General features: G+C 38.3%; 1 protein-coding gene across 1 annotated transcript in view; it reads left to right on the plus strand.

Moving 5' to 3' along the window:
* Window positions 1-24,516, plus strand: part of thsd7aa (thrombospondin, type I, domain containing 7Aa) — a 198,972-nt gene extending 174,456 nt beyond the window's left edge. Inside the window, exons 25-28 of the mRNA XM_028461403.1 lie at window positions 6,312-6,394; window positions 14,733-14,946; window positions 19,061-19,148; window positions 22,973-24,516. Of these exons, the coding sequence (XP_028317204.1) occupies window positions 6,312-6,394; window positions 14,733-14,946; window positions 19,061-19,148; window positions 22,973-23,060 (473 nt within the window). The 3' untranslated portion in view covers window positions 23,061-24,516. The remainder of the gene's footprint in view (window positions 1-6,311; window positions 6,395-14,732; window positions 14,947-19,060; window positions 19,149-22,972) is intronic.
* Window positions 24,517-26,199: the final 1,683 nt, after the last annotated feature.

Raw genomic sequence — 26,199 nt, forward strand, 5'->3', positions numbered from 1 at the left:
TCATTAGTGAAGTTCTGGTGCTTCATGCCCCGATGAAGCCTGTTCTGTTTGCTGATGTCTGTATGTGTGTCCTTGTGAATGTCTGCATATTTATTGTTCCATCCATCCACTCCTTTCACTATATCCATGGCTTTTAAGGCTCTTATGAAATATTCTCAGCTGGAATCCTCACGGCCATTTTGGATTATGTTGTCACCAGCGCGCCATTACGCAGAACGACTGGAATTAACTTAAAGCGGAATTAAGTGTTTCCAAGATAGAGGAATTATTTAATTTGGAATTAAAATTGGAATGAACCAGCCACCTGATTCGGATTTATTTCGAAATGACATTTGCATTAGGAAATTGGAAAGTGTTTACAAGGTCAGTTTAAAGGGGATATAACTTTTAGTCTGAATTAAAGAGAAATTAAAGCTCCCATGTAAACATGGCCACTGATATCAGTGGGAGGTGGAGACACGAGCAGGAATACCTGGAAGCACAAAAAGACAAGAGTGAATAAAAATGAAACAAAGACCTAAAACTACGCAGAATAAGGAAGACTTACAAAACTCAAAGAGGACCACAAGGGTTAAAGGTCCCATATTATGCTATTTTTCACCCATCTCACTGTGTTCTAAGAACCCCAACAACATAGTATTTGAGGTTTATTTAACCAGATTTGCCTGTTTTCCAGAATTTTAGCCTCTGAAAAGTCACTTTCTGAGCAACTCTACACAAACAGGCTGATTTGTGGCCTACTTATGCATATTCATGAGTGGGTGTGTCTATAGACGGGACATTGACTTCCTCCTCCCCGTACGGTGACATAGGGCCAGAGGATGGCCCGCCCTCCTCCCACCCACTTTGTAGCCGAGTTCATGTTGCTTTATAAACACGAGACAGAGCGTGGGGGCGGGGTGTTCACCGGTACATACGTACATAGAATGTAGAAAATACATACAGTACATAGCACTGCGCGTAGGACGCTGACATGCTCACCTTCGTGGGCGTGTATTTACATGTCAATCACAGCAGAGAGCTTTCTGGAGGCTCAGTACCGCATCAAATTCATCATCAAATTGGAGCGAGGTGTTTGGGCTCACCCTGCAGTAAGAAAGGAGCAAATCACCCTCTAACTAACGATTGAGGGAATCAATGAAAAAAACACTTTGGGCATGTGTATGAAGCCCAAATAACACTTTTATGACGTTTAAAGCACAGAAAAGTTGATTTTGGCTCAACATGGGCCCTTTATACACAAACCCCAAACAGTTTTGAGTGATTATGCCAGTTTGCCACCCTTGTTTCAGCAGCACGCCTGTGATGTAATGAAGCTTCACTCATGATTTTATGTACATAGAAACCGGCAAGAGTTTAAGATATCTTATTGCAATACTTCAGCTTCAAAATATCAATACTGTGTCTATGCACCTGGTACTAATACAGACTCTCTCTCTCTCTCTCTCCCTCTCTCTCACTCACTCTCCCCCTCTCTCCCTCTCTCTCTCCCTCTCTCTCTCCCTCTCTCTCTCTCTCTCTCTCTCTCTCTCTCTCTCTCTCTCACTCTCTATGCGCACACACTGATAAATATTCAGCAGCTCTGACAAATTACCATGTTTTGCTGCAAAGTGTCTCATCTGTCTGTCTGCTTTTTGGAACATCGTCTGAGATGTCTCTATACATTCCCCAGTTTACTTTATTCTCAGTGGAATACAGACTCTTTACCCTGCATTATTCACAATTCTGCTGCACCTGTTTATCAAACAACAAAACAATTACTTCCGTTGTACAGGACATGTAGGAACAGGGTTTTAATGAGAAGATGCATTTGCAGGTTTGCTGTAAATAAGAGCTTTCTTTTTTTTTTTCTTTTGTGCATCAGTTGAATTAGATGCTGGAAATGGATGCTCCTACCTTTGCCGGTTGGCATTTGATTCCATCATAACAAAACAACAACAGAACATTCCCAGAGGATTTGAGATAGAGTTCTTCCCAGCATAACACTGAAAATATACAAACTACAGCTAGTAGGAAAGGATACTAAACTGTGCTGCGATTAATCTTGTCATGAATTAAAAAAAAATGCATGACAAGGTTTTGAGGGCAAAGCCATCAGACATCTCCACAGCTAATTGTGTGTGTCAATAGCTGTTTTAGGAAAATACTGTAGATGCTACTATAGTACAATGATGTTCAGATAATAAAGGATCAAATGTGTCAGTGTGTACTTAGAAACCTTAACACCATCCCATATTAGGGTTGGTACATTTTAATTGACATCTCTAAAGCTTTAAAGGGGCAGTATTATGAAAAATTCACTTTATAAAGGTTTTGCTATATTGATATACATTCCATTAGCCTCATTCAAAGGCCCAAAGTTGAAAAGTTCAGTTTCCTCCCTCCTTTGTTATTCCACATTTTGCAAAAAGTCAGCTCCAAATGTGCCAGTTAGATTTTTTCCCCCCAATAATACGTCATAAAGTGGAAACTCCTCCTCCTGACAATCCTGGCTCCTCCTACCCTATAAGAATGTGAGAATGTGAGCTCCTCCTTCTCAAACTACATCACAGGTAAAGCAAACACTGTGGTTTAATATAGAATATACATTGTACTTAATTGTCATATATGTAAAGCTACATATACAAAATGTGTTCTCTACATTTAACCGCTCCCTGAGGAGCAGTGGGCAGCCACGGTGTAGCGCCCAGGGAGCAGTTAAGGTTAACTAAGGTTAACTCAATTATGTTTTTTGACGGGGATTACTAGAATACACCCTGGCAGAGGTCCCTCATCAATATCTAAGCTGTAGTGTGATGTAGTAACCAACGGTGCAAAACATTCAACTGAGAGCCAGTGAGATCATCCGTGATGGACAGAGTTTAGAGGCAGAGGAAATGAGTTTACAAGACATAAAATGGCGCTACGAGAGTTTATGCTGAAGTTTCCAGCAGCTCACACTCGAACAGTGCATGTGCGGAACTCAGTCGAGTATTGGAGTGTGTGGCGATGGTGAGAGAAAATGATCAAAAAACTTACACTCGGCATGTCCGGGAGGAGGAGGAAGTTGCGTGTGTGCAGACTGACCTGGGGAGAGACTTGGAGGAACGCCAAAATACAGTAAGAAATCAATTCAACTCTAACCCAGATAACAAAATAATAATAATTTTGCCATCAAAAGCCTGGTTTCAGTGTTGTTTTTGTAGTTTTATATAAGAAAACATTGTTGAGGTGTCCCTAAAGCAAAAAAAAAAAATTGCTTCAAAGTCACTAATATGTTTTTTCAGAAAAAGCCATTTTTCTCAGCTTTTTGTCACAAACTGGCGATTTGTGTGAAACTTGCATCTATTCAACTGCTGATTACAGAAGAACGAAACGAGCTAGAAGCAAACTTATTTTTTCTGATGAAATTAGAGACTTCAATTCAAAGAATTCAGATTGTCATATTCTATGGGTCTCTGAATATCAGTCAAAATGCTCAAAAGCGGCTGGCACTGAGGAGGGTAGAAATTCTGAAAGCGGCTGGCACTGAAAGAGTTAATATAAGGAACTGATCAACATCCCACAGTGATGGACCAGTGAGATTAGAACCAAAAAAAAAAAAAAAACAAGATTAGAACCAGTGAGCTCACGATTACAAGTCTGCTCCCTTAACCACTAGTCCCTTTATCCACAGATGATATATTCACGTTCAGTATATAGATAATCCGAAGCACAGTGTGATCGCTCACAATAAGTTCCACTTTTAGTAGCCGTTGTATCGCCTCATGTTTGACATGATCTGACGTTTGTGACCCAGTACGACGCAGCAGTAGGACAAAAATGATTATCGCCTTAAATGGACTATTCCTGTAGTTAAAATTGGAGAGGATGACAAGAAAGTGATTTAGCAGCTTCACACTTCCAGTGAGTGTTTGAAACAGTTGACTCAGCTGCTGCTGCTGCTACACACACTCCCTGAAGCAGCGTTTTTCAGATTCACAATCACCATAGCCGCTTAAATAGTCATGCGTATTAGCGTAATGTGCACTTTTTTGGCTGAAAACAAAACAATAACAAGAGTGTGTGGATAGCAAAAGAAAATAGCTATTGTGATCACCCTCTCCTACAGTGGCACATGACAGATACGCCCACTCATGCATATGCATGAATGAACAGCCTGTTTTTTGAAGCGATCTGAAAGTGACTTTTCAGAGGGTTAAAACTTGAGAAAACAGGCGAGTTTTTGAAAATAAACCTCAAACACTATGTTGTTGGGGTTCTTAGAACAATTGGAGATGGGTGAAAATTAATACTGAACCTTTAAGTTTCAGTCGACTATATCTGTAACAGACTGACATCTGAAGGTAAGTTAGTCGATTAAAATGCCACCATAACTAAAATAGTCCCAATGACTAAAACTAAGTTGTATTTTAGTTATAGTAAAGGACTGACTAAAACTAAATCCACATTTTCTGCTGGCCTGGCTGGTTTGGGATAGGCTTTGGGATAAAGTGATATTGAGCTGAACTTTAGGCATGTTAATCCCTATCCCCAACTATCAGTTCTAGGTGTAAGCTCTGTTCACAGCCACCATCATTATACTTAAAGTGGGTGTTACGTCACCCTCTTTAATCTCTCAACATTTGTTACCAGACAGGTTCAATAGATTACACCCTCAACATAACATGCACTAGAATCACAATACACTTTGAGTACAACCAATATAGCTTAGCATCAATTCCTCCTTCTAAAGCCCCACCATAACTCCCTCTTCCCTGTTCCTTTCCCCCTCACCAGGGTGTTACACTGCCCTTTCTTTTTATGTCTTTCTCTCTTGTAACGTTTAGCGTACCTACTTTTGTTTTCAAAAGTAACGCTGCTATAGTAAGTAGTTTGTGACTTGTAAATATTATTATGAAGACCAAACACATGATATTAATACCTTGCAGGGATGTCAGCTTTCATAACATATATAGCTTTTTGTTATTGAATATATAATGGAGTATAGTAGTTAATATCTTTAAGGAGGAGGAGAGGTGGGTTTTTGTGCAAATCTTGTTAATCGTCAAATGTCAACCTCGACATGCATAAATACTCATCATTTGCTTAAACATGTTATGATCAAGTGATTCTCAACTAGCATCACCTTCAAATAATGAATCACACACACAAGCCGAAAAAATTAAAATTAATAGCAGTAAATGATCATATGAAGCAGTGTTTATTGCAGTTTTAACAGGTGGGAAGAAAGAAGTCAGTAAGAGAACGTTTTTGATTTTTTGTTGCTTTTTGTCTGCCTCTGTGGGGTTGGAAAGCTAACGTTATTTTTTTTTTTTTTTTACCAAAATCTGCTGTCATCCGCTCTTTTCTTGACTCGGCTCTGTGTTTTCCTCTGCTCTGCCTCTGACGCTTCCAAACACAGCGGCTTTCCTCACATGTGTCGGTGAATCATATTAAAACGACATCTTAGCTTTCAGAAAGTGCTAGATTTATTCCAATAGGGCAAATATTGATGGAGAGACACAATAAAAGTGCAGTAAAAGTGAATATGGCTTTTCTTTTTGTAATGCTTCGTGCAGTGCCTATTTCCTCCTTACTTTCTTATTATTTCGGTTACTTTTAACCTTTATAAAAGCCTCGTGTGGACAGGTGTTGTAAATTAGCACGTGCTATCACACTCAAAACAATACATCTGGTTATTTAATGTAATTGCGATGCCCATATTAAATAAAGGGAATAATAATATCAAAGGTTTTATTTTTCCATTCCACTGTATTTTTTAAGCCTTTTCTTTTTTCTTGGAGAAGGAGCAAATGTCCTGCTCGGGGACGGACAGTCGTGTCTGAATAACACCCAGTATGCATTGATGTGTAATATCTAGTTGGGTCTATATTTCTCGGGTTGAAGCGCCTCGACCAAAAAGATGAGCCGGTTACTGTGGAAAGTTAGTAAAGCTGTTTGGAGTACATCTACCCAATGTTGGTTTAGTAGTGATGCAAAAAGTGTTGCTAGTTCTATACCTTATAAGCTGATAAGCTAATCATTTAATTTTAAGTCATGTACAGCAGTACATGTACTCCAAATGTGAATGCTCCGTCGCCTTTGGCAATAGGACTAGAATTTAATTTTTAATGATTTTTTTTTTAGTTTATTTTTATTTTTACCAAAATATTACACAAAATGTATAGCTACTATTTCAGTTCACTATTGTACGGGTACTTTTTTGTTTAGATGTAGTATGACACCATATTTACAGTCCGATTGACAACCCTAATTCTAAACTGTACTTTTTGAGTGTGTTCAGCTCATCCTGCTGCTGCAGTTACAATATTTTGTCTTTCCCCCCACAGGTGGCTGCTTGACATCAGCCGAGCCAATGGCTGACAGATCATGTGACCCTCCGTGCACCAAGCCACGATCCCTGTGCACAGAGGTGAGTTCAACACATTAGTTCAGACCCTGTGCTGAGCAATCACACATTCAAGGTTTAATTCTGATGAAGCTCTTTGACCAGTTGTTTATACTGGATTATAACTGTTTTACCTGCCCCCATCTTTGTTAGATAACAAAAACCAAACATATGGTGATCACTAATATGGTTAGACATATTAGGTTAGAACACACTGGGTGACAGGATCCTGCCATGTGACTCTCTTTGTTTCATACAGTGTTCAAGCTGCAGTTATTTTTTATGTCATTTGGTCAAAAATCTATAGTAACCTTTCAGCATATTGTAATTTAAAGAGGACGTCTTTTCCTGGCTCAGTATCCAAGTGGTGTACAATAAGCACTCTGCCGGTTCAGCCAATCAGAGCCCTTTTTACAAACCAAGCGTTCCATGAGCTGTTTTTTAACGTTCCTATTTGCTGCTCGACCATTTTAATTTTAGTCTTAGTCACTCATCAAAGACTGGATTTGGGTAGTCACATTTTAGTCTTTCAGTTTTGTTCATATTTAGTCAGTGGAAATCAGTTTTAGTTCATCTCATTTACTCATTACTGTAAAAGATTTTGCAAAATGAGGTATGTCAAACTTTCATTGTAAGTATAGTGCACAGGTTGTTGTTTTTCTCTATAATTGAACAAATTAATTACAACCTGTAAGAATTAAGCTCCAAACTTGAGAGTTTAAATTTTAGTTATGATATTTAATTAGTTGAAAGCTAAATAAAACAAAACAATGAGGATGGTTTTAAACCATATTGGCCAGCCATCATATTATTATTTTCTATTATTTGGGAGCAGCACAAGTACGCCAAAGGATTATCAGCATTTATATTCACATTTATAAAATTATCAAAACTAAATGCATTACATGCAGTTTTGTCCTAAAACTGAAAAATGCGGCTGATGTTTCACATAGTGTATATGTCATTTATTGTACATGTGGAAGGACAAACTACAGCATATCAATGTTAGAAAATATATTTTTTACCACCAAAAATCTGTTTCATGGAACTCAATATGAACATGAAGGATTTCATTCAAGGTGCACCATAAAACACTTATTTAACTTGAGCTTGTATTTTATACATGGTATTTTTAGGGCTTGAAATATTTTGTGCTCGTGCGCTACATTTGCTCTCATCCCATGTATCTCCTGGGACTAAGCCTCCCCTGTCTTTAAAACCTAGTGACGCCCCTGTCAGTACTTCTTAAATGTACGTTCTCACAAATGAGTCACAGAATAGTGGGTTGTTGATTACAATTTTAATTGACAAGATGAACACTTGTTTTATATCTGTACTGATTCTGGGGTGGGCATATACTGTAATGATAATGCATTAATAATGTTATCTTTTATTACTCACCTTAGAAAATCTGTATCTCTGCATTTTCAACTATTTTCTCTCTGCTGGATTCATTAACACAGAACGTCCAGTCCTCTCCTCTGACTACTATGCTATCGCTCTCAAACAAAAAGTATAGGGGCTCAGATTTTACGTGATCGTGGAAAACGGACGAAGAAACAAAATTCACTTCCTGAAACGTAAATTTAAAAGCCAGTAATGACACACGAAACGGAAAAGGGTAAATTGACATGAAAACGGTTTGACTTTGAAACAGGGATGTTGCCTTAGCCAAGCATCCACACAGAATGGCTTTCTTAATTACTTGTGTATTGCTCTATCTTTTGATTGCTTTAAAGAGTAAATTCATCAAATCTTGAGATAAACTTCTGAGACTTTGCAAAAGGAAAATGAGAGTTGGGGATCAGGCCTACGGACAGTATTTATGTAAAATTGCTGTGTCTGATGTGCTATCTTGAGCTGTCAGATCCTGACCATATCTGTCCTCGCTTCACTGCTCATTTCTAAATAATTAATACTGTTGCTGCTAAACTTTGAAATAACCACTGACAGCTTCGGGCCTCATAGCAGTTTGGTGAAACCCTTGTGTATAATTAGCAGAGAGCGAATGAAGAGTGAGTCACCAATCAATGTAAATGCACACAACTCTTACTAACTTAATATAACCTAGCTCTGTTACGGGATGGCAAATAGCAAAAAAGACATATCACCTGCAAATAAACCTTTAAAATTGATGGCAAATCCAAATGCTGTCATTATGCGGAATTGAATCCAACTTGGAAAAGTTTAATGCTCTGCTAGCTAGTTTAGATGTCACCTTATTGGATTACTGCTGGAGACCGGGACTCAAGGCTATCGAAATTGAGCTAGCTTGAATCGGGCTGCTGCTGCTGCCGCCACACACACACACACACACACCCTGAAGCAGCGTTTGTCGGACTAACAATCACAATAGCCGCTTATTTGGTCATGTGTTTTACTGTAATGTGCAGTGTGTGGATCGCAAAAGACAACCGCTATAGTAATCAACTGCTGGAATCCCACACACAGAACACAGACGAGTATAACATTAGTGCAAGCCAAGCCCTCTCCAAGACCGTTTACTGACACGCCCACTCATGCATTTGAATAAAGGCCCCAAAACAGCCTGTTTTTAGGAGCGGTCTGCAAAGTGACTTTTTAGAGGGACACTGATGTTCTATCTCTCTATCCTGTTCTGTTGGTCCTTCTGTCCACTAACCCCAACCAGTCACAGCAGATGGCTGCCACCTCTGAACCTGGTTCTGCTGGAGATTTTTACACCTGTTAAAAGGGAGTTGTTTCTTCCCACTGTCGCTAAATGCTTGTTCATGTGGATCTTTTTGGGTTTTTTCTTTCTTATTATGAATTTTATATTTTGATAAGCGCATTGAGATTACTTTGTTGTAAATTGCGTTATACAAATAAAGTATCCGAAAAACAGGAGGGTTTGGGAAAATTAGAACAATTACAGATAACACAAAAAAAAAACACTCATTATTTGATATTTGTTTCCAAAACATAAAAAATGGAAAATGCCTTGTTTTTCAAATTCAAGCTCTTTTGCTTCCAAACAGAAAACAAAAAACAAAAAACAAGTACCTTTATCCGTTTTCTCTATTACCGATTGGCCAAAGTACGTGACCCAGAAGTGTACTCTCATCCGACACTAACGGCTATGCTAACGGTAGAATAAGCCTTTTCGCATTCTCGCTCTGGTGCAGTTCTGCCGCATTAGGTCAAAGGTCAAGAGGGGTAAACTCGCCATGGCTGACGGTGTAGGAAGCGAGTCAGACAGAGATTTAGATTATTTTACCCGTTGATTCCTTGAAGTAATTTTTGCGTAAACGTGGTATCAGTCTCTGAGGCATAAAGATTGAGTTAGCTGCTAAAGCTAATGCTGCACACAAGCTGAAAATTGTTTTTTCCTGACTTTTCAAACTGTTTCAGCTGATGGCGTTACTCCAGTTTATTTATCGACCTGTCCATCTTGTGCACTTCCTTCTAATTTGTAAAGTGAATTAAAAATAATAGCTAAATAAAAAATAATCATGGACCTGGTTAGTGAATGGTGTACCTCGTAAATGTACCTTTTCACAGTGAGAACTCATACTCTCCTTTTCACACTCAGAAATCTTGCTTGTCCCATCAATAATAAGAATACATTTTATTTATAAGCGCTTTTCAAAAACTATAAAATACTTTACAGTTGTTAAAACAATTACACAAGTCAGAAAAAAGAAACCAACAACAATAAAGTAAATACAGAAAATACATAACAATCAAAAGTTAAAAGATTATGGGAGTGTGGAAACAGAGGAGGTCTGTCGCTTTGATACTGTTTCTCTCATTGGTTTTATTAAAGTGCTCAGATCAGCGGAAAGCAATGGTCTCCCTCAGTCCAAGTATGTGCGTCGTTCCCGGGTAGTCTTATGGAGACCATGGAAGTTGGGGCTTGTCGATCAGTGTCCCATCAATTGGAGAGGAGTGTGGAAACAGAGGAGGTCTGTCGCTTTAATACAGCTTCTTCCATCGGTTTTACAAAAGTGCTCGGATATCTGCATCATTCCCGGGTAGAGTCCTGATCCGCCCACTGGAGACCCAGGTAGTCTGTGTTTTCATTCACCAGGGGTAGAAGCGAGTCCCCGATAGGACACAGACCGGGCTTTTGATGGCAAAATTACAACAACGTCGTCTTCCTCCGGACATACAGAGTGTCACTGCTTGCGCCGTTTTTTATGGTTTTATCTCACAATCGCTACATTATCCATAAATTCCACACTTGCTCTGGTCGGAGTGTGTGCTGCTGTGAACGTCAGCTCTGTAAATAGCGCCATTTTCTGTCTCGTAAATTCCTTTCCTCTCTTCCTCTTAGCTCCGCTGAGCATGGATGATCTCTCATCCAAAGGTGTGCTGCTACCTCCTACATGTCACCTATTATTTTGCTATCTGGCTCACAGGCTGGGGGTATTTTGTACTCCACTCCTCCCGACACGCAGAGATGACCCGTTTGGCCCTGTTAGTTGATGGTTTTATCTCACGATCAAAAATCCACTCAGGTCCACACATGTTCTGTGTTAGTATGTGGAGCTGTGAGCTGCTGGATATGTCACAATATTACTCTGTAGCACCATAATCTCCCTTCTTTTCCTGCTTCTTCCTGCTTTGCTGGGTAGCATCAGTGGCTAATCTCTCATCTAAAGGTGCACTGCTGCCATCTTCAGGACACAGTTGGTCACTACAACACCCCACAGCTTAGATATTGATGAGGGACCCCCGCCAGGGTGTTTTCTAGTATCCCCGTGAAAAAATGCAAATGACGAGATATCTCGTCAATGGCACTGAGCGTTTGGATTTGAAATGACGAGATATCTCGTCAATGGCACTGAGTGAGTTAATAATATAAACACTATTAAAACACTAAAAATCTCTGGAATAACATTACAAACGTTGTTAGATTTGAAATATCAACAGATATCATTTGACAAATCAACAAATGATACATGGATTTAAAAGCATGGACCAGTTTCTCCTGATCTTTTTGAGTCATTAAACCTTTCACTCTGGAGATGTTCTTTAGGTTGTAGAAGATGTTTTTGTGATAGATTTGATCTGACTAACTCAAATCTTACGTTCAGCAATCAGAACACCAACGTTTTTGACTTGGTCGTTAGCTTTTAAAGATCGAGACTCAAGATACTTGCTGACAGCAGTCCTCTTTTCCTTGTCACCTCCATCTTGTCATGGTTTAGTTGAAGGAAGTTTTCACTAATCCAGCAGTTTACTTTTCTAAGCAGTCACACAACACCTCAATGGAAGCATAGTCATCTGGGTTCAGTGATAGATATAGTTGTGTGTAATCTGCGTAGCTCTGATAATCAAACCCTACAGTTCTGTAAAATTAGTCCTAAAGAAGCATATAAAGGCCAAACAGAAGGGGTCCAAGAACAGGGCCCTGAGGAACCCCACAGGACATTGGTAATCCGTCAGATTCAAAGCTTGGAAAATAACTTTGCTCCTCCAAGTAGGACTTACACCATTGCATTACTTTTCCATTTAGTCCAACCCATGTTTGCAATCTTTCAACAAAATTGTTTGGTCTGCAGTATCAAACGCAGGACTGAGATCCAATAGAATGAGAACAGATACTTTTCCTGTAATCTATGTTTATGAGAAACTTAGGGTTCTGTAACTGTTTTACAGCATTACAAACACAGTTCAACGCAGCACATGCATCTAAGATATGTCACGCTGTGTTTAAGGTATAGTTACAAATTAAGTATCCTGTGTGTGTGTGTGTGTGTGTGCATGCCAGTGGTAATTTTATGAACTAAAAGTTAAATGAAAACTTTTTCATCAACGACTCTTTATTCCATGACTAATTTGTGATGAGAACATAAATTCAAGAAATACTGACAACAACTAAAACCAAATTCATTTTCATTATCAACTTACAAATTAAAAACGAGATAAAAAGATAAAAAAATGGGTGCTGACCGGCAGGACAATTTATATAACAACCATCATCAATGTCTTGATAGTTTCCACTTTTAACCAATTAATTATCATAACTCAAACTTTAACTCACCTTTTAAGAATTGGAACTTCTTTCTTTCAGGTTATAAGAACTATCAAAATCGATTTCAGTATAACAAAACTGATTTTTTTTTTTTATACATACATGTAACTAAAATTGAGACTGAAACTAAATTGTATTTCCACAGACAAAATTTTAATTACACTAAAAATATAAAATTGTATCTTAACTAAATCACGTTCTCCCTTCTTTGCCACTAAGTGGATGTAAATGTTCCTTAATTCCCTGATCAGTCTTCCATCAAACGTGCACAGTCACTGTTTGCACCATATGGATTTATGAGCACGATTATCCTCCAGAGGCTGTCGGGTAGCCCAGGACCCCCACAGTGAAACTGATGGAGTTAGAGATGATGTAGAGATCTATTGTCGCCAACTGTTTTAAATCTCTATGAAAATAAGAATGTCTCCCCACTTGAGAAGAGGAAGTAACACCATCTTGGACACATAGTCCTGTATATTTGCATATATTCATATTTTTGTGTCTTTTTTTGTTATTTTTTAATTTATGTACTAATGTTGCTCTTCTGCTTTTTTTTTTTTTTAAATCTTTCTGTCTATTGCAGCTGTAATAAGCACATTTCCTCATTGTGTGACTTATCAAGAAGCAGTGCGATTGTGATAGAATCACATGTTGAAACACTGTATTTATCCTCAGCAGGGACATATTCAAGCTTATAACACCCGAAAGGGAACAAGCCTACTTCTGTTTCAAGGTTAAAGCTAAAACATCAGAGTTGACTCGTGATGTTGAAGCTGTTCCTGAATCTTAATGTAATCACTGTCTTTTCTCAGAGGTCTGTGATTACTCATCGTTTTAAAATGTCATATTTTCTTTATTTATATTAAAGCTGCTGGAGACAATTTTTTAATCAGATGAAAACATTTTGTAGGCCTTATAGATTAAAAATGGAAAATATAGTTCATAACACACAGAAAAAAGCAGAAATATATTAATTCATCCAGAAATTGAACTTAACTTAGCTTAACTTAGAAGTTCCTCTTCCTATGGCATATTTGTTGTTCCTCTATTGAGATTTTGTCATCAGGGAGGTTTTTCCTGATTACATTTTTCATTAAAATCCACCATTACTCAGTTTCTTTTCGTCAGTTCATGCCCGATTCAAAGGCTTCTGTGACATGAAAAGACACATATTGGATTTTTTACAATAGGGCAAATATTGTTGGAGTTTTGGTAATTTGATGTACACTTGTCCAAATGTGGACAGTACGTAAAAAAATAGATGTCCGCGAACCAACATGGATGCAAGGCACTCTGTATACTGAATACACTTTCACAAAGCTAGCTATCGCTACTTCTTCACTCTAAATGAAGCCACTTGTCTATTGGATTAGAGCACATAGGTGAGCCTTCACTTGTATCAATGACCATTGACCATCATTGACTTTGCCACTGGTTCTTTGCTTTTCTTTCCTCTGACCACTGTTCAAAAGTCCAGGAGCTGAAGTTTTTGAGATGCTCTGACTCAGCCATCAAGCAATTACAAGTAGTTCAATTCCAAGCACTCGACCATTGTTCCTGTTTCTAACACTTAATAAACATCCCACCTTTGAACAGGAGGCGTGATTCATCAATGACTCACAGACGTTTATAGGAGTGCTGCCCTTCAGTCTTGCAGTGCTGCCAACTTGGCAACTTTCTCGCTAAATCTGACGCCTTTTCAGATCTTCTTGGCGACTGTTTGTAGCTACTAACTACAAATCTAACTATTTGAGACTTTTCTGATGTTTTTTCAGACTCTGACGTGACGTGAAAGCACGTATCGCTCTGCATTTACTGTCCTCAACGACCAGCGGATGCTGCCGTGAGCCCCTCCCCCATTCCAAAGCACTCACAGCCTGTCAGTATCACAGGGGCGTCATGCAGCTGCAGTCAGAGTAGGGGAGACCCTCACCCACACCACTATGCGTCCAGACCGGCTTTCTGTGAAGTGTCTCGCAATAGGACATATTTTGAATTGGCGCTATACAAATAAAGATCAATTGTTTAGTGAAGTTATTTTGACACGTAATGGCCTCTTTCAATGACGTAATAAAAAATAAATAAAAAACAAGAATCAACAAAAGTTCATTTGTAGTTCTAAGCTTATTTACAGTGTTTTTTACCAACCTTTCATCTCTCCCACAAGGTTATTCTTCTCCTGCAGCGTCCATTACAATTTCATGCAAATGAACAATTATGCAAATTAGGCAATAACGTCATTTAGCGACTTCTAGCGCCTTTTAGGACAGCCAATAGCTCCTTATTAAGGAGTTGGCAACACTGATTGTCATGTTGTTTTCAGAGGGATATCTAAGGTGTTTCTCTGCCTTCTGTCTGTCTCAGGCCGGCGTGTGCGGGTGCGAGGAAGGTTACACAGAGGTGATGACATCTGACGATCTGCTGGACCAGTGCACAGTCATTCCTGTGCTGGAGATCCCCACAGCTGGCGACAACAAAGCTGATGTCAAGACCATACGAGCCTTCAACCCCACCCAACCTGCAGCCAACGCCCCCGGGCGGGTGGGGCGCACCTGGTTTCTGCAGCCCTTCGGTCCAGGTATTATTGAAAACAGTTCATGAAGTGAGGACTGTTCAGCATTATTAAAAAATCAGTATGAACTGTGAGAAAGAATGACTTCTTAATGCACACAATAGCCCTCCTTTATCAACCGTTCGTATGTTCGACCAAATTCACGCAAGCTTTGGTATTCATCACTTCTGACGTGAGCGTACGCTACAATCAGGTCATACATCAGATCTGACCTGATGTGTGGATTTCTGCTGCAGCAGAAAAATCTGACTAAGTCTGAAAATAAAAAATAAACTAACTTCAGCTATAATTTAAGCATAAGCAGACACACATTAAGATCCGATTATTAAAAATGAAATAAAATACATTTTAAAAAGTCACGTTATTACTGATACCTGCACTTTTCTGGTTTTCCTTCAATAACGCATTGACAAACTACCGGGCAGGAGTGCATAGGTTCAACAGTGTGCAACACTGGTGCACTGCTTCTGCTCTGTGTTGGACCAGCGTGGGGAATACTGTTGTATATATACAGAGGAAGTGTATTACGTTATATTAACCTGTTTTGCACAACATTGCATTGGTGAATAGAGCAATGTCTGATTTACCAGCACAGCATAAGGAGCCAAAGCCAACCCAGTGGTTTAATGTTATTTATTGCTTCCCACATGCGGACAATTGAGGCCAATTAATGACATATTGTTGTGTCTCTCTCCAGGATCTGGGTTAGGGTTAAACGCTGTTCAGTGCCACCATTATTCTCTTCCACAGAGCGTTTAAAATGAGCTCCTTAAATTTCAGTTTTCACACTACAGAAGTGCACATCTTTGTTATTCTTCACCTCTGATGTAAGGAAGCTGATTTTTCATCTCGGAAACGTTTATTTAATTGCCAATGTTTGTTTGATATCAGTGGGCGGGGCCTCCGAACCCAGAATATTTGAGGGCGTGACATGTTAATAATGAGTTAATTCAGCCGCCGCACTTATCAACACCAGATCATCGGTGCACTGGGATTGGTCAGATACGAATGTTTCATAACTCCCACATTGGTCCTGTTGTACGACACAATATGCACTCAAAGGTTGATAAATGAGGGCCCATGTGTGTGTATTTGGGTTGTATTTTGAAAGAAAGAGCAGAGTGGTGTTACTATAATGGGACTGACCAAAGGCACGGATAAAAAGAACCATAGCTGGAGCTTCTGCTCTATTTATCACCAGGAACATTTGTCTATTTTCATGTTTCTCCTCAGGATGATATTTATCAGATAAAACATGGTTTAGGCCTCATACATCAATAAATTGAAACAAATATGAAAAAGGTTAAAATTGCCTCTCAAAGGTTTGTTTTGATCTCCACTGTAAACACTTGGTTTATTGACATTGTCTGAAAGGTTTTTTCCTGTAGACGGATACATTGAAGTGATATTACTTTATTCTTCCCGTGATTTCCTCGCCAGACAAGGAGGACAGTGATTAGCTTGTCACATTGTTTTTATTCTAGTTAGTTCCCTGTGATGTCCAGATTCAGATCTTTCCGTTTAAACCCCTAAACAAAGATCCCGCTTTGTTTTGACAGTCCTTTCAATTAGAAATAGTTGAGAAGTCATTTTAGCAGAGTTTTTGTTTGCAGCAATTACAACCTTTTTTTTCCCCAGCAAATGATCTACGATTTATTGACCTACACCACGGATATAAAAAAGTATAATTTAAAACCACTTAAGGTGTCTCCTTGAAATATAAATCCATTACATGATGAAAATTATGACTAAAATTAAAAAAAATAAAAAAGAACCATGTTTTTTTCACCTCCTCAAACACAAATAAAGCAACAGGAAAAAAAAGATAAGCAGTGAAAAAAGTTAAAGGTGGAAGAAAAGTCGATAGAAGGAAATGTGAGGACATGGAATGAGGACAGGTGATGTTGGATTTGAAAAGACAAAAGTTAATTGCAAACATTTTTTTTTAGCAAAAAGCAGATAAAACGAAATTAAGATAAACTACCAAAAAGTCATGCTGTGTGAGAAAATACCCAAAACAGCAGAGCAACAGATTGTAGAACATAGAAATAGAAGTCTAAACCATATACAACAAATGATCTGAATATAACACAATAAAATCACACTTTGAAACTAATAACCACATCATTTTTAAACTGTCTTCTAAAGTTGTTCTCATGAACTCTCTGATAGGGATTTACTCACTGACTAATATTGTAGGTTGACATTGTTGGTCAAAACTTATCTTTTGTCTCCATATACTCAAAACGGATTGTCAAAAAATGCTCACAAGAGTTGAACTTTGTAAAGCTTGATGCATTGCAGGATTTTGAGACCCAGAGAAAAACATGACGACAGAACGAAAGCTGAAAAGTTTTATAGGAAGTGTTTTTACTTCATAAGCAGGACAAACATGGCATCAAAGCTTTGGTTATTGTTTTCCCTGAGGTATGATCACTCTGATTTACTGCATATTCAGGTATTTTCGTGGTTATCAACTAGGGCTGTGCATTGCCACGAATATGATGACAAGATTCACGATTTGCAAGTCACGTTACGATTTATCTCGATATATCTTGATACTAGATGATACAATATACAAATCGATTTGGACATTTTTTGAATCTATGCGATAATCGCGTGGTGAAATATTGCCGAATCTAATTTTTCTTACACCTTCATTATCAACATCTGCCATCGTTTTTCATTTCAATTTGTGAAAACACCAGAAATGTAACTATGGCAATATTTTTGGGGTCACACTGGCATCAGCAATGGACGACGTGCAAGAAAATGTGATTTCTGTGGAAAACGCTAAAAACCGAACATAAAGATAGAGAGAAAAACACACGAACACAGGGTCCTTTTGTGAGAGTGCAAAAATGATAAGCTACTTTGTGTGTGTGCGTGTTTGTGTGTGTGTGTGTGGCACACAAGGATTGTTTGGAGCTCTCATTATCACAGTGTTCCTAGCAATGCAAAGGTGCTGCTTTGTCACACATCTTACATTAGCGTCCCTCCCCCACACTATGACAAACCCTTGTGTTTTTACACCACTGTGTCAAACTCATTATGGTGAAAAAAAATAACCCTGCAGAACAAAAAGGAAACATACATATGCATTATATAAATATCACTGTACTGCCCCCTTTAGATCTGATCAGAAAACTGCATGTCAAATAAATGTTAAAAGGCACAATTTAGATGTTTTTTTTTTTTTTTTTGTCATAGTTACAGTCATAAGGCTGATGATGGACTTAGTTTAACCCTAGAGCACTATCACCAGGTGATTTTTACAAACGTAAAATGTCCTCATGGCCGTTTTCTCAGACCCAGCTGAACATAAACGTCTCAAATGAGACCAACATGTCAACATATCAATACAATCTTATGGTGACGTAACACCAAACGTTTTTACTGCTTCCGCTGCTTGAGTGGTAAACTTTATTTAACTTAAAAATTGTGTTTATTGTTGCATGTGTTCATATATTAGTGATCATTTGACTTTGATTTAGTCGTTCAACACATCCTGATGTTTGAAATAGCGTCTTTCAGTTGGGAAACAATCCTGCCATCACTGCAGCTACATTTTTCATAAAATGATTTGAATGTTGAAACGTTATATGTTTTTGAATTTGAACGAGTTGATGGCTAAGTTATTAGCCAGGACGATGGTTTTTTATGTGTTTGTTTTACTTAAAATACGCATTTATTTTAAATTGACACTGTATTTCATAGTGTTACTTGTGCTCCAAATATGAGAGGCAACGCAACAATGTGCAACGTCTGATAAATGTCAAATTACAGTGCAGTCGTTACACATTTGATGGATATCGCACCTGGTATTGACAGAACAGACATTAAAGGAGTTTCTAACAATGAAAAATAATATTAGTATTTGATTTGATTTTCTAAATAAAGCTTGTTTGAAAACCGTTACTTTCTCTTACCAATAGCACCGGGGGTTGTCCGTACGGCAACTGTACAAATATACACTTTCTTTTCCAAAATTGTCCTGGGCAGTTCAATGTTTGTGTCCTGAATGATTACACATAGACATTTACGTATGAAGAAATAATATTAATAATTATGTTATAACTGTCTGTCTTTCTTTCCTTTGTGACCTTCATGTGACCTTTAGACGGGAAGCTGAAGACCTGGGTGTACGGAGTAGCAGCGGGAGCCTTCGTCCTGCTCATCTTCATCATCTCCATGACGTTCCTTGCATGGTAAGGCTGCTATGCTAAGACTTAGTTTTCTCTTCATCATCATTTTCATCATCCATTTTGTCACCCATGTTCAGTCATGTGATGGAGAGGATTATCTGCCTTTCCTCAAATAAACATCAGTTAAACCATCTTTGATGTTTATTTGACATCAAAGATGGTCAAATAAACAATGAATAATCTCCTAAACTGCTCATAAAGGTTTGACTTTCTTTTAGCTTTCTGAGCTAACTCTAGTTTTTTACCACTCAGTGATAGTCAGATGATTCTGGCTCCCATGCTCGCTCACTAATCAGTGGAGGATTCGAGCTAAGGAGAAGAGGTGCAGATATAATGCTCATGTACAAGTTCTCACTGCCATTTTTGTTTTTTTTTGCAAACGTAACAATCAAATGAGTTTATTCTGACTACTTTTGAATTGGAATGGGAATGTGCAGCTTTTTTCCTCCTTTGCCCGTACAGGCATGTTTAATACACAGTTAAAACCAAATGATTCAATACTGCAGTCATTTAAATGCTTCTCATTTGAAAATTAGCAGAAAAACATTAGAAAGTTTGAAAAGTGTTAAACCATTGTGAAATCTCCAGTCGGTGCACCAATGAGAAGCAATGACATCTACATTTTCGCTGCTAATGAGCTGTCTTTACAGTCTGGCAACTTTTACAGAATCCATATATTTTTCTTCCTTTATTCAGATGAAGTTAATACAGTGTCTGTAGTTCTGCTTGGCTTGTTGAGTTTCTTTTGTTGATTAAAAAGTTTCTAAAGTCATCCTTATCTTGCTCAAACCCCATCAGACATGACTAAACGAGCCTCCATCACATCACTGCTCATCTGTTTCATGTGTTGGATTTCATTATTCTTTTTGTTCTTTCATCATTTTTTCTGTTTTTTTTTTCCATGTCTTTCTCCACCCTCATACCCGCACATCCTCTGCTCAGCTTTTGTGGTTGTCACTTTTGTTGCAAGTCGAGCTCCCATTCCCCGTCAGACGGGCTTTACTGGACGGATGCACACAGCTACACAGTGCCTTACACGTGCCCTGACTGCCAGAAAACTCCAGCACGAGGAGTTACAGCTGCATGAGCAGCTCCAGCTGCAGGAGCCTAAACAGGCCCAACTTCAGCAGCCGCCATCACAAGCACAAGCACTGCCCTCCACCACCACCTCCACCTCCACCACCACCTCCACCACCACCTCCTACTCCCTTTGAAACCCTCATCACATAGAGCCTTTTTTCACTCTGACTCACACTCAAATGTGCCCAAACTGCCACAGTGCCTCTTATTATCACTGGGACTCTTTCCAGAGGTGAGAGGTCGACTATTGACTCGGGACACATCGTTTCTTAGGCTTCTAAGCATACGACCAACACCAGAAACAGTTTATTCCACTGAGACCAAAACATTTGCGTCAAGTCTTGTAAAGTTATGCTTAATTGGTCTGACACAAATATTACTAACGTACTACTCATAGTATGTTTGACCTCAACATTAGTATGTAGTGGGTTCACATTAGATAGTATGCAGAGATTGAGTACGTGATATATCCCAGGATATATACCTTTATTTGGACATTTTTTTAAGTATGCACGTTGGGCACACTAGTCATACTTAACCGTCCCATGATGCATTGCGAGCGGAATGTAAAATGGTCCTGGGACTGGTTCAAGCTAAAAATCAAGCATCCCTTTTTGAAAATAAAAGCATCTGTTCTTGTCTTCTATTAGTTTTGTAAATAGGGCTCGTATTTTGAACTTAACTGGATGTCAGTAACATATTGGCGAGTAAGGGGGTTTCCTGTTGAGCCGCCCCTTTAAGAATAAAAAATTCAGCCCAGTCACTTGATTTGCCATCATCTAAATTTGATACTAAAGTTTTTTGTGTTTTGAAAAAATAACTCTGGGAAATTACTCTGATTTTAATCAGACTAGTTTAGGAATGTCTCACAAAGAAGTCAATCAGCTCTTTAAAAAGTAACTGTGCTTTTGGCCGGACTGAATGATCAAAGAATGCCATGGTTATGGACTAAAAAACCCAAAGAACAATCCATGCTATGTTAGCTACCTACTATACCTATCTATTCACAATTATCTCAATCCAACCTACTCTCCACAGATTGCTGAGACAACAGGTGCTAGTTCTATAAAAGGGACGGGGCCAACATTGGTGGTGACGTAAGAAGCCACCAAAACATCCCAAACTACCATTATGCAAAATTGAAGTTTTGACTAAAATGTCAAGAGTTGGACAAAATTGATCAACAACACTACTTCATACCAAATACATTTGTTTTCAGGAGAAAAAGTGATGATAGGTTTTAGTTACATTTCTGAAATGTTCAGCAAAGCGTAAATAGGATTACCTGAAATACAATTACATATACAGTAATTATGAGTTTAATCGGGAGACCTCATAACAAGTGACACACGATTTTAGAGAAAACAAAAGGAAAACGTGTTTTGATTTGTTAAATTGTGAAACAATTGAAAATTTATTTAGAACCTCAAAACAAAAAAAAACAAAACGGCCACGCTGACTACACTCAGACCAAGACCAGGTGGTCAGCTGTGCATAATAGAATTCTGTCATTTATCATCCAAAAACCCTAAAAAAGTTTGCTTACACTCTGCTGCCACCCTGTGGTCACTGCAAGGAAAACAACAGACATTTTAAGTTGTTTGCAAATGAACAACTCATTTAACACGTGACTTAATGATGTTTGGCTCTCTTTTGGTTATAGTTTGTTTAAAATGCAGAGGGGTATTTCATCAAACCCAGCTTAGAGTTAAGTTCAGGTTTAACCTGAGAGTCCGGCTCCTTTTAGCCAGGTTCTAACTGGAGTGGCGGTTTCATCAACAGAAAACAATCTTGTTACCATAGTAACACAGTCCTTGGTGCAAACCTGCTCTCGACCAGGTTTAAGCAGCAGGCTTGGCTTAATGCAGCAGGAACCACATCATCGTTTTAAGTAATTTAGTGATGCTTTAAAACACTCAAACAAAGATCTACAAAAGGAAAAATTTTCCTGAAATTTTCATCCAATTATGTTAATAACTTTTCAAGTTATCTTGTTAACAGACATACACACAGACGAACAGACAGATAAACGGAGGGTAAAACATAACCTCACCACTCTTCACTTTAATTGTGAGTTACAGCATCGTATTTTATTAAAGGTGTTTTTAAAAAAAAACCCACATGATCAGTGTGTGATCACGTGCTTCAGTAGTTTTCTATGATACATTGACTAAATAACACCACCCTTTACAACCGGTACTTTTAAAATGTTCAAACCACAGAAACTTGTTAAACATGTCCCACCCTTTATTCTCACTGCTCATGAACAGATGATGTCACGTCCTGTTGGTCTCAGCATTGGTTTCTATTGGCTGTTATTCATCATAAAAGCTGCAGCGCAAACGCCCTCACATCTCTAATCATTAAATCTGTGATCGATCTCGTGGGTCTTATTACTTAAGCTAAACACTGTCCAGCTGATTGGCTCAGCTGGGGAGCTCCAAGCTGAGAATAGTTTGATGGAATAGGAAAAGCCAGCTTGGTCACAGACAGCCTGGCTAAAACCAGGTTTAAAACCGTAGGCCTGGCTCTACTAAGAACACTGTGATGAAATACCCCCTGGTTAGAGTAATATGTGCATGTTCTCGTGAGCAAAGCAGATTTTTGCTGTTAATTCCAAATGATTTGTCTAAGTTTCTTTGGAGTCTCTAAATTGACCATATTGCGTATGTCAGTGTGAATATGTGCGATGGACTGGGTGTGTTAAATTTTAATAATGTAAAAATTGTGTTTTTGTTCGTCTGCAGCAAAAAGCCAAAGAAGCCTCAGCGACGGCAGATGAACAACAGACTGAAGCCTCTGACTCTGGCCTACGACGGAGACGCCGACATGTAAAGTCTTCCTGCACACGGCGCTGGCCGTAAGGACGCACAGGGTTTCTGTATTAAAAGCCCTGGATATCAGAGCCGCTGCTGGGCATCGATTGGCCGACGTGCAGATGACGACTCGACACCAACAGGGAAAACCTCAGAGATCAAGACACTGACTCCATGTCCATTAGCAGCCTTGATATCCTCTGCTCTCTTTTTGAACGTTTTTATTTTGATACTTTGTTCTCACAAAAGCCTTCATGAATTCTTTATCTTCTTCAGGAAGTGTGCCTTCACTTCGCTGCCATCTCCTACTTGCCGACATTCACTACTCCAACCACAGGCGCTCCAAACAAATGTTGATTTTGCTGACAAAGCACAAGTCTCCACTGGCCACATGCTCGTTGGTCTGAGTTGAGCAGTAATGTATTTGTATCGTTCAAACCCTAGCGCCGCTGTCACTCCTGCCTGCCTCTCCCTCCTTTGTTTAACAGGCATAATTTTGCACTATATTAGTGCAGCATGAGATGAACTTATGTCTAGTTTTGCCATAGGAAACTGCCTCTCTCCATACAAAATGGCATAATAGAGTTTTTTGCAAAAGAATCTCAATGTTTGTTGATATTTTTGTTCCTCTTCAGTTTAGAAATGGGTCTTGATGTAAATAAGGGTTTTTTCTGTGGTTTTAACTTGCTATTTCTAAGGTCGCACATCCTGCTGGAGACGTCTTTATCCCTGACATGTTTCAGATTTCTCTTAGTTTTTAAATGCATTGCATTAACTGGTGCAGGACAAGCATTCTTCATCTAATGTTGAGCAGTTATATGGGCACAGGACACATTAACTCTTTAACTCTGGGCTACTGGGTTCGAAAATGATTCAAAGGTTCTCACTCTCAAAGAGAACAAAACTTCAAACTTGAAATGTTTTACTTTCGTTGTCCTAATAATGTACCAAACACCATTAATGTACACTTGGTACAACTAAGTCTCAGTAACTGAGGTGCTTGAATAAGTTGAGTTATTGCGTTACATTTAAAAAGGTACAAAAATATCATCTTCAAAGCTTTTTTTTGATCTTGAATGAGGTCAGAAACACTGTTTGAGAACATGTCATGGTCTGTTGACCTAAAGTAGCTCAAATACTGTAGAAAGATTCCATTAATGACATGGATAACAAATAAAAGCATCAGTTAAATACTTTACTGTCCATGTTTAGAAGTTAGTATCAACTAGGGTTGTCCTGATACATCTTTTCAATTTCGATACAAAACCGAAATTGCAGCTTTGAGTATTGGGCGACATCGATCCAATGCAATAATATTACTGAAACAGAGAACGATAGTTAGCAACAGTAGGTATGAGAGATACTGACCCATTTGTTATTAACCAAGGGGTTCCGTAAATTTAATACCTTAAACAATAATCTACATTTCAATAAAATACATTTAAAATAGAAGAATTACAAGACCCTAAAAAATAACCTCACTAAATCTTATAAAAACAATACATTACATCAGAGATTTTTTAATGCAGGCATATATAATCCAATACTCATTCCTTGCTGGTATCGGACTATATCAATATGTCAGTTATCAGTTACATCAGATCAAAATATTGGGACATTCTTAGTATCAATTACAGGTTGTAGTCACTGTTATTTGAGTGAAACATATAATCATGGTGGTGTTACAGGTCCAGGACTTGCAGAGTTTCCTCTCTCCTGTGAACCATTAGCAGATCTAAAACTCTTTTCCTTCAATTAAATGAAAATAACTGGAAATGATCCCAAAGTGTGTACCTTTGTGTTTCTTTTGACACTGAATTGAACTACTGACATGATCTCAATATTCATTCATGAATAAGACTAAGAAAACACAATGACACACGTGGGTTGTGTCTAACAACAGAAATCTCTGGTAAAGTCGGTCCATCAACGTAACCTAACCGTGGCCCCTAATAAAACACTATTATTCAACTCAGTGCAGCACTATCTCATAGGGGAAACGTGACACTGGCACGAAAAAATGAATGTTCTTCTGCACAACTTCTGCATTCCTTTCAAACTCGTGTTTTGATTGGTTATTTAGTGGAAGTAAATCTCATTCCAACATTTCCCTCAGTGTAAAGGTTATGGTGATAAATCTTATTAACATACATTATTGCCAGTTTGCTACACACATGCATGGAAAAAAAGTTGTTTTCCTGAAGCACAAAAATGAGAAAAATGTGTTGCCCTGCACAAAAAAATCCCATAATGTTGTTTTTGTGACATTTTCATGAACTCTGTGAGACTTCAGGCTGTTCAGTGTTAACCATCACAATAATGGTCTTTACCTTTTCCATGTATTAAAAAAACAAATTATAGGCAACTGGAAGCTTGGGGCCAATTGCGACCTTCAGTTTAATTTTGTGTGGCCCCTAAAGTAAATGCACAAAATGAAAAAATCTAAATATGGAGAAACAACAGCAAAAATACACAGAATGACTACAAAAACATACAAAAGAACAAGAATAATACACAAGAGGACAACAAATACACAAAACATCCAAATTACACAAAATGAAAAAAGAACACAACAAGAAATACACAAATTTGACAGGAAAATACACTAAATGTGGCCCTCTGATCAGAAGTTGCCTGTTTCTGTTCGTGTTCATTCTTTGTCAACAGAAAGACACTATAAGTGCACATCCCTCCCCACCTTTAACATTTCCAAAGCCACAGGGTGAAAAAACGTGGCCCCTGACGCTCTCCTGTATACACCTTTGTACAAGATAACCAAGTATTGAACCCATACGATGCTGCCTGACACAACCGCCTGATGAAAGCTCGAGAGTGAATATTGTATTTATTATTTGTACTGGGACATCCTTTTCATTGCCAGTAAATGGTGGAGTTTTGTTGCTAGCAAGTCAATAGAATGTTTAATTATATTTCTTGGTATACATGTTGTAAATAAACTGATAAAGATCTCAGTTTTTTTATTTATTTATTTATTTATTGTTCATGTAACATAATTTTTTGTTTTTTTACTTGTACAAAATGTCTAGCAGGATGAAAAAAGGCAAAAAAAAAACAAAAAAAGTGTGAATGTGAGCGTGCAGCAATGCTGATAACCTTGTAATGAACAAATGAACTCTGTCCTTTTCCTACTGTTTGTT

Source organism: Gouania willdenowi, chromosome 11 (genome assembly GCF_900634775.1).
Source record: "Gouania willdenowi chromosome 11, fGouWil2.1, whole genome shotgun sequence".
In the NCBI taxonomy this organism is placed as follows: Eukaryota; Metazoa; Chordata; class Actinopteri; order Blenniiformes; family Gobiesocidae; genus Gouania; species Gouania willdenowi.